Source organism: Balearica regulorum, chromosome 2 (genome assembly GCF_011004875.1).
Source record: "Balearica regulorum gibbericeps isolate bBalReg1 chromosome 2, bBalReg1.pri, whole genome shotgun sequence".
NCBI lineage: Eukaryota > Metazoa > Chordata > Aves > Gruiformes > Gruidae > Balearica > Balearica regulorum.
The window spans coordinates 161,160,100-161,176,190 of NC_046185.1; the positions used below are offsets into that span (position 1 = coordinate 161,160,100).

Below are 16,091 nucleotides of genomic sequence, written 5' to 3' on the forward strand. Positions count from 1 at the left end.
TTACAGTCATTCTTGATTCTGTTTGTTCTTGTAGGCTCTGGATATGATTTTGGAAAAGATGAAGTCTTCAGGCTTTAACTTCTCTCAAGTCAGAGCTTTGTCTGGTGCAGGCCAGGTTAGTTTATAAAGAAAAAAAATCAGTCTTATTGTATTTTTTCAATAGAGTATAAGGTATAATGATAAATTTCATTTAAAAATTGTATTGCAGAATGCCATACTGACATCAGGTAAGACCAAAGCTTCTGTATGTGTCCATTAAAAGACACATTCCTCAGGGGATCTTAAAACCTGAAGCGCACAAAGCAGTCACTAGAATGTCGTGGGAGTGGAGGATGAGGTTACAGTACAGTTGTTTAGATCGGTATAGTGCATAGTTGGTTTCCTGTTGTTTAAATTCTTTGTATATACAGATTCTGAAATGTCTGGGGTCATTCTGAATTTCAGCATATCCAGGTGCTTGTGGAACTGGGGTAGGAAAAATAGCAAGGAGTGCAGTTTGCTAAAGGCATAGTAACATCCTGTTGAGCACAGTTTTTGTTGGCTAGGATAGAGATCTGCCTATGAATGACAAAAGCCAAATGATGATAGTCTTTGATGCAGAAATGACAAAGATGCTGCCATGATTTAGCCTATAGTGCATAATGCCTTTCTTCTGAGATTTATAAAACCCATCCTGACATTTAGTGAGTTAGCCAGTCTCCTAGTGCTCTGGTGAAACAAGGAAGTCTTTTATAACTTCCACAGATGATATTCAGGGTGAGGACAGCACCAAAGTGATAGCTAATTCTGACACATAATGTTTAGGTTATTCATCTTGATATATCTGGGACTAATTAATCAAAACTCTTGCTTTGATCTCCATGTTTCATTGATTTCAGTTGAAAGTCTGAGCAAAGTGTCTGAAAATCATAGCCAGTATCAAGGCTCTGTTTTGAATTCTTCAGTGGAACAGAAGTTGGGGACTGCCAAATAACCCCAGCTTACTTGAGTGAAAAAAGAGAGTGCATTTCCAGATTGCCTGTATTCCCTTTATTTCACTCATCCTCCAACAAGTTGGGGATATCAACTTGGTGGTATATTCAGATTCTCTCAGATCAAACAGAGTTCATTTAGTTGCCTCCTTCCAACCCACATTGTCTCTCTCCCTTTTCTCTTTGAAGTACCTTGTCTTTATGCTGCAGATCACTGCGGAGGTGCACTGATGTGCCAGTGTTTGTCCCACAGAAGGCACAAACTTGGTCTCAATTGTCTGCAGAAATGGCAGGTAGATGTGAAATACAGTCTGGATGACACTGTGGTCAAGTACTCTGTGCCCAGGGGGTTCTACGTGCACTTGGTGTCATCAAAACTATTGGTGGGTCATAGAATCACAGAATGGTTTGGGTTGGAAGGGACCTCAAAGATCATCTAGTTCCATCCCCCTGCCATGGGCAGGGACACCCTCCACTAGACCAGGTTGCCCAAAGCCCCATCCAGCCTGGCCTTGGACACTTCCAGGGATGGGGCAACCACAACTTCTCTGGGCAACCTGTTCCAGTGCCTCACCACCCTCACAGGGAAGAATTTCTTCCTTATAGCTAATCTAAATCCACCCTCCTTCAGTTTAAAGTCACTACCCCTTGTCCTATCGCTCCATGCCCTTGTAAACAGTCCCTCTCCAGCTTTCCTGTAGGCCCCTTCAGGTACTGGAAGGTGCTATAAGGTCTCCTTCAAGCCCTCTCTTCTCCAAGCTGAACAACCCCCAACTCTTTCAGCCTGTCTTCATAGGAGCGGTACTCCAGCCCTCTGATCAGCTTTGTGGCCTCCTCTGGACTCTCTCCAACAGCTCCATGCCTCTCTTGTAGTGGGGTCCCCAGACCTGGACGCAGTACTGCAGGTGGGGTCTCACCAGAGCGGAGGGGCAGAATCCCCTCCCTCGACCTGCTGGTCATGCTGTTTTTGATGCTCCCAGGTCACTGGATGGTGCTTTGCAGTTTGCCGAGGGTGTCCTGCAGATGCATAACTAGAGATACCTGGCCTGAGGAAATCACCTGAGAGATGGAGCTTAAATAACCTTCTCAACATTTTTCAGTCTGTTAGCGGTGACTGGGGCAGGCACGTAACTGAAGAATCTGGGAGCTGTGCTGAAGCAGCATAGAACTAACAGTCTTGACTGTGGAGCCCTGGCTGCAGCTCAAAGAGCCCTCGAAGAAGTGTCTAATGCCATTAGCAGTATAATAATAGTTCCCACTAGAAGTTGCCATAGTTCAAAATCATCGTTGTCTCTTGACTCCTACATTTTCTGGTTTAATATATGCTTTGCTCAGACTTAAAGAGTCTTTTAATGCAGCACTTGATTTGAAAAAGTGCATTTTTTTGCTTCTAGTTTGGAGAGAGTTCTCTGTCCCTTAGAGTTTGAAATTCAGATCAGGATATGAACTTTGTGGCTTGGGAGGGCATCTCTGTCTTCTCTTTCTGCACTTTCTACAGCAACATGGGAGTGTGTACTGGAAAAAAGGAAGCATCCAAATTTTGAAGAGTGCATCATCCGAGCTGCCTTTACATCAGTCACTAAAGGTAATGTGTGTAAAAGAGCTCTGAAGGGAGAGCTGCACTGTCCTTTTTCTGATCCTTACAGATTGCTTTTCTCCTTGCAAACCTTTCCTCTTGTTTGGCTGAGTTGCCCACCCCTGCGGCATAAAGTGAAATGTATTGGTTATTCCATCAGCTCCAGGGCTTTTGACATTTCCTTTCCTCCTGACTGACAATAGATACTGCTTTAAAAGCTTACAGGTGCCGGTGGGCTTCCTGGAGTCTTTCTGTGCCAGAGTAACAGCCTGTTTGTTCTTTTAGGAAACATAATGTTTTTGTAAACAACCTGTAAATATTTTGCATTTTTGAATATATTTGTATTAACAAAAATTGTGGTGAAAAATACTATTGTACCTGAGTTTCCTTGCATTGCCTGTGATTTCATTAGAAAATACTGAAAAAAAAAAAAGACCAGTTTACACTTATCTCTGAAAGGGTGGAAGTGTAATGCTGTGTGGACACGAACTCCTAGCAACCACATTGTTGAACCTCAACATTGTGTGTGTGTCTGGTTGGTAAGTTTTGAACATAGACTTGACAAACTTTTATTTAAAAAGAAAAGTAGGGAGGAATTAACTTTTCTTTTGTAGACCCTTACATTCTTTACTTCAAGATCAGAAAGGACAGTTGTTTGTTGAAAGGGAGACATTTACGTAACTGATCTGTTAAATGATTAATTTTGGAAATACCTCATCTGTGCAAAGCTCATGGAAATGGAATTAAAATGCTCTCCGGTGATGTACTAAGCCTCAGTTGCATTTCCAAATGGTTATGCCAGTCATTAAAGAAAAATCTGTTGGTAGAGCTGTGGAAAGATAACCTGATTGTTTAGAGAGGAGTTCTAAAAAGTGAGGCTGAACTTGCGTAAAAGGCCTCGGGGCTTTGTCTACCAAAGGAACGTATTGAGGCATCGTGCTGCAGGGTGTGTGAAGTACACATCATGCTGCAGGTTATGTCAAGTAACAGCAGAAAAAGCCTGTTGCTTCCCTCTGGTGTGGAGTTTGGGTTAAACTTACCCCACTGACCAACATGCTGCCCAATATCCGCTTTCCTGTAATTATCAGGAGGGGACCAGAAGGTACGCCAGAGAACTGAACTGTGAGCTGATATGTAGGTCCGCTGTATTGCTATTACTCTAGCAGGGACTTCTTGGAGATCAGACTTACTAATAAAGGGCATTGTTCATTGCAGGCTTGTTTTTCTGTTGGCAACAGCCCCATCTGGATGGATTCTAGCACAGCTTCCCAGTGCAGCGCTCTGGAGAAAGCCGTGGGGGGAGCACAGCACCTAGCGAGGATCACTGGTTCTCGAGCCTATGAGGTAAGGAGCAGATGGGCAGAAAGTCCTCAGCGGAGTCTTGTGATAGAAACAATTCTGCCATTAGTGTTACTGCAGCAGATAATGATCAGCTTTTAACCATGAAAGAGAGTTTTTCAAGAAACTCCAACAATACTGTGCTTTGCAGTAGTCTCACAAAGGAAGATGTGGAAATTTTAAAGGGAAATTAGGCAAACACTGGAAATTTTGCTGCAGGAAGCAGATGGGGTGGTGTCTTGCATTTGGCCAGGGGTTTCCAAAATACAGTGTTTGGTGGCCACGTGTACAGTCTCAGGGCTGTTCTCCCCTGGCAGCACCTGTGCGGCCACATTCGCATGGGGATGGCCATCCAGTTTGTGTTACAAATGGCAATTGAGTTTGTGATACAGGTTTACTTGGGGTTATGACACCCCTGTTTGTGGATTGCTGCTCTAAGTTGTTTCTGCAATTAAAAGGTTGTCCTTTTAATGTTTCCTGAAGGCTAACAAGCAGCTGTTGACCTAAGAGAAGTGCTTCAGAAGTTTGGGATGCTATCAGAGAGTACTCTGTCACTTGTCTCGTGCTCCTGACACTTTGCTCTCCTGTACCTGTAACAATGAGTTATGGCGTGGGAGCAGGGCTGCCCTGCAGGCATCTCAGCACCTGGCTACTCTTCCTGTTGGTTCAACAGAATAAGGCTCTAACCTCCCTAATTGCTGATTCTGTTTTTGAATCATCGTGCGAGGTTTGTGGCCGGTGTTGAAATCAAACTTTGCATACCAACAGTTTATTTTTAACTCGCTAAAGGTTAAGATTTCAGTGTTAGAAGTTTTTTGTTATTTGATGTAATACATGGATGAAAAATAATTGTTCTTACAACTATTATTAGCCTGTGCTGGATTTGCTTCTTTGAGTAGGAGATGTCCTGCTTTCTCCCAGTTCCCCTGCCTCACGGAGAGGTACATAGGTTGGGTAGCTTAAACCTTTTCAAGGATTTGAAGGCAGCATTTGAATTGTGCTGGTTCCTGTGCACAGAATAAGTGTGATTCATTCCCTTGAACTGTCATTTCTGAAATGTAAATTATGGATAGTAATGGTTTTTCACATGCTTTTTTTTTTTTTTTCCAAAAGGTGAGCAAAATTCTCATAATGAGACTATGCGTTATAGCCTGTTTAGTGCAGATTGCCTGCTGTGCACTGACTTTCATCATGCATCAGGCAAATTAAATATCCAAAGTGCAATGTACTGAACTCATTACACAGAGTTAATGATTATTGACTCCATTTAGGGTTTGTGTTTCTAAGCATTTGCATTTCTTTCTCAGCGTTTTACAGGAAACCAGATAGCAAAGATTTACAGCCAGAATCCTGAGGTCTACATGCAAACTGAGGTTGGCTCAACTTCAATACACTTATTGGAAAACACAGTTGAAAATCTTTTAAAATTAATTTTGTGGGGATGTCAGACTTTTTTGCTAAAGAATATTTTGATTCTTGTGTTTGGTTTTAAGATTAAAATTTAAAATTCTATTATTTTATTTTATTTTTGGTTTTGTTAATTTATTAGTCATTGGGCAGATAAAAATTGGGCATGGGTTCTATCTTGAATGTTACATTTAACACAGCAGGCTTCGTTGGATCTCACCTCTGTGGAAGAAGTTTAAAAAAACACTTGCCTTTGGTTGGTAATAAATTGTATGTATAGCAGTTCGAATGCAAATGGGTAATTAAGCACACAGTTGAAGTTTTCACACTTAGAACTGGCCATTTGCATGCAGAAATGTGATTGCTGTGCCATACAAAGCTGGCATCCATGTGGATGTGGTAGGAAAAAGCCTGCAATTGATTCTAGACTTTTTTCGTAGTTTTCCCCTTGAGGAGCTAGTTTGATTGTATTATTACAAATGAATTACATTGTGTAGTTGGTTTCCTTCTGCTTTTTAATTTTCAGAAATCAGCTTGAAATTCCATTATTGTTCAGTTTGTTGAGTCTGCATCTAGCTGTGACTAAATCACTATGATTTGAAGCAAGGTGAAAACTGTGCAGATACGATTTAAATGAGGGAAGGGCTCCTGTCCTGTGATTAGAATATGCCAAACATCCAGACCAGGGAAGTCAGGCTACTCATGTTTTTGTATTGCTGCAGTTCTTGATAGTACTGATCATAATTTTTTTGTGGCTTTTAAAATCAGACCCCTTGGGGACTTCATGGGGAAGTGAGTTGCAAAGTTGACTGTATTTTGTGGGACAATGCTTCTTTTGTCCCCCATTTTTTTTCTTTCTAAGTACACGTTCTGTAACCTTTATGCTAGTAAGCGATGGGGTGAAACAGAACACTAATACATCTGATCATAAGTTTAAGACTAAATTCGGAGAAAGATGCATTAGTGGAGGGGAAGTGGGTCTGTGGAACTGAGAACTACTCAGACCAAGCTCGGACTTTGAGGGCTGATTGCATTTATGGCACCTTTTAGCAATAAAGCATATGCAAGATACGTTCAAGCAAAAAATACTTCTATGTCAGAGTTGCTCTTGGGAACCCTCAGGAAGTACTTAGCAGCTCGGCAGTCTCCACGATGTCGAAGGTGGATGTTTTTCCTTCTCTAGGTCAGCTTGCTAAACTGGCTAATTCACAGTTTAACTTCATCCTTTTCCTTCCATTTCAGGCAGCTAGTGCCCGTTGGGGCACCACAGAAGGTAGGCCTTTGTTATCTAAGCACAATGTGAGATATTCTTGGGGAGAGATGCATGAAGAGCAAGCGCATCATTAAGATTCCTGGCCATTATAACCACCTCTTAGAGCTGTGGCTATAGTCCGTCTTTGAATGCTGTGTGAAGTGGTGGTTTTGTGATCATTAATAAAAAACCTGTCACTGCTGGCTCACTCCACCAGTAGAGATTTGATTCTGATTAGTTATTGGGTCACAGTCATATTTCTTCTGAATTAGTCAGAGCACACAATAAGGAATTTGTCAGCTTTTATGCCAGCTTCTTGGGAACAGATAATACTTAATCCTGCAGAAAGCGTGGTGGTAGCCGGTTAACTTGTATAGCAGATTTGAAGTGGAAGCGAGTTCATGTTGGATCAGTGCGTTGTCTCATGTGGCCGGGGCATTTTTGGGCCAGTATTAGAAGCCCTACAGCCAGATTTAATGCATTGTTGGAACATACCCCGAGGCAGAGCTGCAGGTAGTGGTTCAGTTCAAAACTGATTATTACCAGCTCCTGGGAGTAACTCCTTGGAGGTCTGGGATCTCAGCTGGGAGGAAGACCAAGAGGTGCTAGCAGAGCCTTGCCAGAGCTGGTACAGGGCTTGCAGACCTGTGCTCTGGGTTGCCCAGTGCATGGTTTCTGGGCATTTCCCTGTTGTCAACATACAGGTGTTTTGTTTTGTTTTGTTTTTTTTCTTAGTGTTTTTCTTTAAAATGAGGTTCGGTGTTACACCAAAGTTGTGAATTAATTCGTGGTAACATAGAGTATGCTAATATACTAGGTGTATTTTGCATGTTTCAGAATGCAAAGCTATTAATAGCTCTTATAATGGGGTTACTTTTAGATTGATATCTGCTGTATTACTTAGGCAGCAAGTTAGAACTGAATAATCCTTCTAGGTGTATTTTTGTGTGCTTTCTGTGCCTAACATTAAGCATCTATTAACATTTGCTGCTTCCAATTACTTAATTATTTACCTTCTTTGAAGTGAATACTGATGGGACTCACTATCTCACACTTTTTCTTGCAGAGAATCTCTTTGGTTAGTAGTTTTGCAGCTTCCCTTTTCCTAGGAGCTTATGCACCCATCGATTACAGTGATGGTAAGTGTGTGGGCTTTTCCCATAGTAACAATTCAACAAGGAAATTCTCCTTTCCATCGCCACCTTACATAAAAGGGTGACAAGGTCTCTGCTATTTATTTTCAGTCTTTAAACTTTCACGACAAGTATATTAGATTTTAAGTTAAGTTACTCCTTTCAATTTGTTGCTACTCTTGATACTGCTGTCAGCTGTGCTTATTTATCCCCATCATACTATGATTCCCATTTCTACAAAATGAATCCACAGAAAATATACTTAAATGAAATTGTACCTTTTTTTCATTACTTCATGATGTATAAAGGAATGTTGAAATATCTATTTAAAAGCACAAAAAAGTTGTGGATTTTTTAGCTAGGCTTCATGGTTCTGATATTTCTTCTTCGGTTTTGATGGTTTAGCTCTGAGCTGCACAGGATGTGAGCAAGATGTATATTGTGATTATTTTCCCCCACCTAACTGGAGTATGGATCTGCAACAGAAATAGCTTTTCAAAATGAACCGAAGAAAAAGCATAAACCAAGCAAAAAAATCCCGAACTCAGTTAAAAAAAAAATAAATAACCTTCCGTATCTCTCTGTTTATCATAACAAAGACAAAAAAGTGACAAGGCTAGTGTCTTTCCATTCTGTTGTGTGTTATCTCAGTTATCCAGCTTTTAAATGGCAATTTTAAATGGCAATTACAAAGGAAACCATTTTCTTGGGAGCTGTGCTGTTATTTCTAAATAGCATTTTTGATTCCTGCTCCGAAACTAAGAGAAGATATATTTCAGAGCTGAAAGGTTAGATAACAAGGCTCTCTAAGGAAATTTTGCATTACAGAGCCATAGTTGACACCCATGTGTTAAGACCAACTCATTTTTTCTCCTTCGTTGTTCCATCAAAGCTCATCGGAAAAGGCGACACCTCAATTTTAGCTAATGGGCAACTTATTCAATATCAGATCTCCCAGTTATACTTGAGGCCTTAAAAATTGCAAGGCAATCCATGCTTATTTTGCAGCAGTTGTGAGATTATTACATCTATCTTCTAGTCCTGTCCTGTAAGCTGTATATTTTCACAGCTAAATTTTATTTTTTCTGTATTATTGGCAACAATAACTCTTTGGAGATTTGCGCTTTGCTCCTCAGTAGACTAAAATACTGAGGCCTTCAGCCACTCACCAACCTACAGAGCTAGCACAATGTGCTGCATTTCTAAGAGAGATGGTGAGGTCTTCAAGGTACTTTTTCTGATAAAGAAATAAGGTATTTTTTTATTTTTCAATGAGAGTGAATTGCTAATTTCGAGTCAAATATTTTAAAATATAAGCATTAAAAAAACATTGGTTTGGGGACTGGGTTTTCTTTTTTTTTTTTTGGGGGGGTAATGGTACCTCTGCCTTTTCCACTTGGCATTTCGAAACATGAAATTTTCTGTGTCTGGTTGAAAACCAGAACATTTTAAACTGAGGAAAATGAAAATTTGCTTCATTGGAAAATTTTCATAGCAAATGTATTGCATTTTTCAGACAGCTCTAGGAGAGCCTGTTCTGTTACACCTCTGGATATTTATGGAACTTGAATAAATGTTATCTACTGTTCAGAGCATGTAAGATTATTAAATCTTTGTGTGAAAAAAGATAAGAGAACTAAGCAGGATGTTATAGTTCTTTTTACAAGACAAAAGATTTTTCAGCATTGTAAGCTATATTTTGTCTTGTTCATTCCTTTCTTCTGTTAACATAATGAGAGAGAATTCTAATTCCAGTAATAAAATATAATTATAATGTATGCAGTAGTTATTTGGATCCAGCTGAAAAACTTGTTTTCTTGTCATTTACGATTTCTTGCAATTCACTTGATCTTTTACATTGCACCTGTAAATTGTAGTTTAAAATGCATCTCTCAAAATAATGTTCAGATAATAGACCTATTCTTCATTTCTGTAGATTTAACTTCAGGTCATATCGTCTTTAAAAGACCCTGTCAAATTGTTTAGCTCTGCACAATAACTTATCTCTTAAAATTTGCAGGTTATTGTAGGAAATGTGCTATTCAGTTTCAGGATTATTATTTTTTTTTTTTTTTCTTTTTAAAGGTCCAATCTCGTAAGGTTCAAATCACTCCTCGTGAATGGCTGGGCACCCTGGGTGATTGATTTAAAAAAAATCAAATTACATTTTGGTGGAATGAAGAATGATTTTCATTTATATTGTGCAGATGTTAAAAGTAAGATACATTTGGGACCTAAACAACTTGAACACTTGAGGCATTGTTTCTTTTAGAAGACACCTTAAAGAACAGCTATTCAGCTCTTGACCTAGAGAAGCTTTATCTTTTGAAGTGCTTTTCTAAGAGCCTTAGGCAAATCATAGCTTAGCATACTTGTTTTTGTTGTTCTATCAAACCAGGACGCTTTGAACTGAAGCCTTTTCAAAAGGAAGGCAGTGGGCTGCATTTACTCCTAATGTTGCTTGTGTGGTGTCAGCAGTTACACCGCTTATGGTTTTAGCTCGCTGAAAAGGCAATGCAGAGTGCTGTAATACAGATGCATTTAACTGTTTTTAAATGTATGCAAATATCGATCTTTAGTTTGTTGATTAATAAAACCAATTAGTCTGCATTGTTTAGTCTTTGTATTGAAATTGGGGTTTTTTGATTTGTCCTCCCCTGCAGTGCTGAAGCACTTATACTTTTGTCTATGTAGTAAATATCAGCAAGTTCTGATTGTGCTTACAGTGAAGTACTGAATCCTGTTCATCCACATATTGACCCTTTCCTCAGTCCATACTAGACCATGGCCTTGGCTGTTGACCTTCACTGCTGATGGGGTATCCATTTGGAGTGACAAGTCAAAGGGCTGCCTTCGATTTCCCCCCCCCCCCTTAGTTCTCAGCTTATTATTTATTTTGTATGTTAAACTTGGAATGGCGTGTTTAAGCTGTTTTTACTAACTTTTATTTCTAGAAGCAGCTTAGATCATGACCAGAGGTGCTTGAGTTAGGAACTCACTGTGCATCCCTCCCTATATAATCAAAGGAGAAAGAGAAGCTGTTTCAGGGAGCATTCAGCTCTGGTTCTTATTTTCCACTCACTAGAGATTCTCATCCCAGTGTCCACAGTTGGATAGGATGAATCCAGGCTGACAGATTAATAGTTCTTGTAAAACAGTTGTTTCACATCTTTTAAATGAGTTTCTGAGGGTGGAGTAAATTAACTCATCTTTTCTCAGGGCATATTAAAGTCTTTGTGCAACTATATCTACCAGTCAATAAACTAAAGTGTTGTTTCTGTGTAATATAAACTTAGACATTTTCAGTTATAAAGTTTAGTATTTTTCCTGTTTTAGGCAGGAAAGATTGGAGGCTGTCCTTATGCCTTGCAAAATTGCATTGGAAGATACTGGTTAAATGTTTCCTGTGGGCTTGCGGGCCAGGGGGGGAAGAATTTTTTTCAAAAAAACACAGACAACAGCAACTAACCTTTCTCTAGTAAAATTCCTCTTTATTTAAAGATTCTGTTGCTCAATGATCAATTTAATTTAGCTAAGGGGTTCTTGGCCTTTTAAATTATGGACTTTTCCAGGAAAATGTATAGATTTACATATTTTCTTTTAGAAAGCCGTGTTATGCCTGAGAGTTTAGGATGAGGCTGCTCACACTCTCTGTCTCCGGAAAGTGCAGACAGAATCATAGAACCATAGAATCTTTAAGGTTGGAAAAGATCTCTAAGATCTTTAAGTCCAACCGTTAACCCAACACCACCATGCCTACTAAACCATGTCCCAAAGTGCCCTGTCTACATGTTTTTTGAACACCTCCAGGGATGGTGACTCCACCACCTCTCTGGGCAGCCTGTTCCAATGCCTGGCCACTCTTTTGGTGAAGAAATTTTTCCTAATATCCAATCTAAACATCCCCTGACGCAACTTGAGGCCATTTCCTCTTGTCCTTTTGCTAGTTAACTTTGGAGAAGACACCAACACCCCCCTCACTACAACCTCCTTTCAGGTAGGTGTGGAGAGCGGTAAGGTCTCCCCTCCGCCTCCTCTTCTCCAGCCTAAACAACCGCAGGTCCCTCAGCCGCTCCTCATCAGACTTGTGCTCCAGTCCAATAGATAGTGATGCTGGACTGAGCTTACACTGGAAGGAGGGGACGGCTAGATTTAAGAGTTGTCTCACCTCGAGAACTGAGAGAAGCTGGAGTAAATCTTGCCGTCTTCCCTTTGCAGGGGGTAGGAGCGATTTTGACAGCAGAAAAGGGAAACGCACCTTTTGCCTGCGAGAGGCGTTTTGCCCTTTCTGCTCTGTCAAATTCCTGCTGTTGCATCATAGGCCAAATAAACCAGTACATAATTTGTTAAATGTGTTTAATTTGCCTGAAATAGGATTGATTAAATTTAATATATTTAATTCTATTTTATATGTTATTAAGTATAATCCAAACATCCTATTGTTTGGCTTGGGTTATTGCAGCGTCTCAGCTGGAGTGTGCAGCACTTTCTGTTTACAACATCGTGTGAAGCGCTAGGTCCAGACCTCCTTGATGGTCCTTAGAAAAGGACTGGGCGAATAGTGAGTTTATTTATAAACGTTTTTCAACTACTTATTAAGCCTATGTGAAAAAGGCTGCTGGGAATCAGCAGAGCGGGCTCATTTGTGCATGGGGAAGCAGCAGTAGTGTGTGCGTGCGGAGCGCGTTGCAGGCGTGTGCTCTTCTTCAGAATAAGAGCACTGCTAGATCCTTGTGGTGTGCTGGCTGAGATTGGGGTTGCATCCCTTGTCTTCCTCTGTGTCCCAAGCAGTCTTATTCCACTGCGTGTGGGGTCAGCTTCACCATCTTTGTAGTTTAAAAAGTTTAAAGATGTACTGAATCGAAGTAAATTCAGGTTTTCCACTGTGCTCAGCTGAGAACGTGGCTGTTTCTGCAACACATAAGTTGTGGGCTAAATGGTCTTTGAAATGAAAATGTTGTTAATCTAGAATAAGACTAATATGTCCCTGAACAGTACTAACCAGAAACACATACAGATTTTCAAGTCTAATGAAATGTGCAATTAAAGGCATCTTAGAAACACAAGCAAGGGATGTGGAGTGCTCAGTGTGTTACATAGATTCGGCCACTAACCAACTTCAATTAACTTTATAAGCCAGAGCAATGCAAATGTAATAGTGAAGAAAGAGCAATGAGAAACCAAACCAAAAATGCGCAGCTGATGTAGTGATAGTTCTGGTGTGGAAATAGGTGGCCAAATCAGTTATCTAGGTTTTTGGCATCCATAGTTCACTTCATGGGATTGACTTCAGAGGTGTTGCACGCTTGCAGGTGTTGCAGATTTCAGTCGGGCTGTTCAGCATTTCTGAAAGTCATGACTTTGGTATTCAAAGCTGGACTCTCCAAACTAGCCTCAAAATTAGGGGCTACATTTGAAAATTTGACCTCTTGATGGTTTTTTTTTGTTTTGTTTTTTTTTTTTACTTCTAAGCCTTTATTTTGTCATGTCTGAAGAAGAAAACATTGACATGGAGGAAGATTAATCAGCATGGACTTCGATGCTGATTTGGTACTCAAAGGTAGGAGTAGTGTAGAGCCATACCACCCACGGTGGAATTTCTTCATTGTAAGTCTCCAGGGAGCGCAACATAACTTCAAGTGACATTGCTGCATCAGGGAGGTCTTCATCTAAGGTGGAAAGAGTTGATGGGGAGGCATCCACTTTCTTATTTTTGCTCTTAATTTGGGAATAACTGAATTGTCTAGTGCATTGTGCATCAAAGAAGCCTTTTCTGCTACCTTTACAGGTGAACGCTATTTAGCGGCCAAATCATCAGTGTCTATGCTTAAAAGAGCTGAAACCTTTCTCTTTTAATGTAAAATATGCATCTGTAAATTTTCTGTTGCCTGTAGCGAGGTGGAATTTTCTGATACAGTATTGTCTTGTGTTTAATGATATATGCTTCTCTTTTTGATCTGTCCTGTAGGTTCTGGTATGAACTTGCTGCAGATTTGGGAAAAGGTATGGTCTGCATCCTGCCTTGATGCTTGTGCACCTGGATTAGAGGAGAAACTAGGATGCCCTGTACCATCCCATTCAGTGCTGGTATGTGCCTGTTGAGAAGAGTTGTAAGCAATGAATAGAGCTTTGTGCTGAGAGTTCTGTTAATAGTACTTTCTTGAAGTATATACAGAACCCAACATTTGCATTTCTTGACAGGGACCTTGTTTTAAACTGTTTGTAGAGTTAATGAGGTAATCTTTGTGAATAATTTGGGTTATTTAAAGCTCCTCAGTTCATGTAGCGTAATGGTGAAATCACATCAAGCTGCGCATCTCTCAGAGTAAATGAATTTAGCCTTACTACCCAGCACAAAAAGAGCTCTTGCTTTAGCTGGTGCACACATAAGAGATTGTAGATACCCATCACCTGATCCTTCTGAATTAAGTGCTGATCTTCTGTAATGGAGAGAAATATTTAAAAAATCCTTATAGATGTCCTTGTATTGTTTAAGGATAGTTTTCTTCTTCTGTTTTTTTCTCTATAACTATCAAATGTGGCTTAAAAGAATACAGTTCTTGACCCCTAAAATAATAGGGGTCATGTTCCAGCATTTGATGTTGTGATGTATATTAATGTTGTGTTTCCTCTTATGTTTGCATTGAATTTCTAATTTCTATGTATTAATATTCATGTATGTGTGCAAAATAGATGGATATGTTTATGTTACTTGATGTGAATAACTGGAGAGACACCCAAAGCTAAAATGCTTCTATTTACTTAACCTATTTCAAAATCTAATCTGAGGGTATTTCTGTGAGGTTCTCAACAAGAAAATATTGGGTTCAAAATCTTTAAAATATTCATTCATACCTTAAATACACAGAAATTATTATTACAGCTGCTTTTGGGTTTTTCAGTTCTATTACAACACATTGTGTCCTACGTTGCAAGATTACGTTCCATTTTTTGAGCTTTTTTCCTTCTCTCTTTCTTTCTTTTGTTCCTTAGGGGTCCATTTCTCCATATTATAGTCAACGTTACGGGTTTAGCCCAGACTGTAAAATAGTAGCATTTACAGGAGACAATCCAGGTGAGATGATTAAATGTGTAAGATTCAGTGAATATGATTATGTATGTACGAAACTTCTAAATCAATCTCATTGATTCTCAGATGAAAGAATATTGTGTTTATCAGCATTAATACTTTTTTCCAGTAGCCTTCCATCTCTGGTTCTTCTGAGGTATAGAAATCTTGGATAAGCTGACTATGACAAATGAATTATCTTTTGCCTAGTAATTAGAGGTAACTTCATTTGCCTCCTGGTAACTTCAGTTTTGGTTTGCCTGCCCCTGGGAAACTATTCTTACAAACTGCTAACATTTTAACTTAGAAAATATGAATTAAAAAATTGCTGTTGTATCTTTTCAAGCAAAAAGGTGGAGAAGGACCTCATAGGCTTTCTCTAAGAATTAGAGCTGTCCTTTTGTCAGTATAAGGGAAGGTGTTAATTTAGGGTCAGTTTTTTTAATCCTGGAGACTCTTTCAGTGTAGAGCAAAGTTGTCTGTGTCTCAAGACTGTGAAAATAAAATGCCTATCTGTATTACAGTAGCATATGCAGGTTTGAATCAAGATGGAGGCCTCATCAGGGTATATTTTACATTCATCTTCTGGGAGATGGTTAAACTCTGCATTTCCCCAAAGTCCAATTTTTCTTCAAGACATTCAAATCCAGCTTAGTCCAATAAATATGTGAGTGGTCTGATATAAGTGGGAGTATTTCTCCTTTAAAGTGTGTTGTTAAGTAAGGGTCCACTGTATTTAAAACCTGAGTATATAAACATTAGAGAATCATGCAGTTCCGTAGTCTTTTGTCTTGACCATTTTGATTTTGTTAAAAATCACTCCCTCACCCAAATGCTTCACCCATCTTTCACAGCGTATAGGCCAAGGCCATCATGAGCATATTTGCCATTTACATTGTACTTTGAGATGGTGAATGCCATGTATTATGATGCAACATGCTATGTAGTTGAGTCAAACGAGTAACTGTTTATCTGGTATTCTGACTGTTTGCTTTCAGCATCGTTGGCAGGGATGAGACTTCAAGAAGGAGATATTGCAGTAAGTCAAAACATACTCCTGTCCATATCCCTGAATAAATTGAATACATGAGATGTAAAATAGCTGTAGGTTATCAGTTAAATTTATCTGCTAGTGTTGGTTTTCTGTATATTGGATTCATGGTTGTTTTATTTCTATCAATCTGTAAGCCGCCTGAAAGATTTTAAGTAAACTCTTGTGACTATTTTTAACTAATGCTCCAGACATTAAAACCTAAGTCTCCATCTAGTATGTATTTCACTGGCTTGACAGCCTAAGTCAGAGCTAGCTTTAACACGAATCCAATTGACTTAATGTGTAATTTAA

General features: G+C 39.5%; 1 protein-coding gene across 4 annotated transcripts in view; it reads left to right on the forward strand.

Moving 5' to 3' along the window:
• XYLB (xylulokinase) overlaps nt 1-16,091 on the forward strand; it is a 95,216-nt gene that overhangs the window by 13,979 nt on the left and 65,146 nt on the right. For all 4 annotated transcript variants that reach the window (XR_012834218.1, XM_075746717.1, XM_075746716.1 and 1 more), the window contains exons 4-11: nt 35-115; nt 2,470-2,556; nt 3,763-3,891; nt 5,193-5,258; nt 7,611-7,683; nt 13,646-13,764; nt 14,671-14,752; nt 15,745-15,785. Coding sequence is in view for 3 of the 4 variants with exons in the window: in XM_075746717.1 (XP_075602832.1) it covers nt 35-115; nt 2,470-2,556; nt 3,763-3,891; nt 5,193-5,258; nt 7,611-7,683; nt 13,646-13,764; nt 14,671-14,752; nt 15,745-15,785 (678 nt within the window). In the remaining variant the exon portion in view is untranslated. The remainder of the gene's footprint in view (nt 1-34; nt 116-2,469; nt 2,557-3,762; nt 3,892-5,192; nt 5,259-7,610; nt 7,684-13,645; nt 13,765-14,670; nt 14,753-15,744; nt 15,786-16,091) is intronic.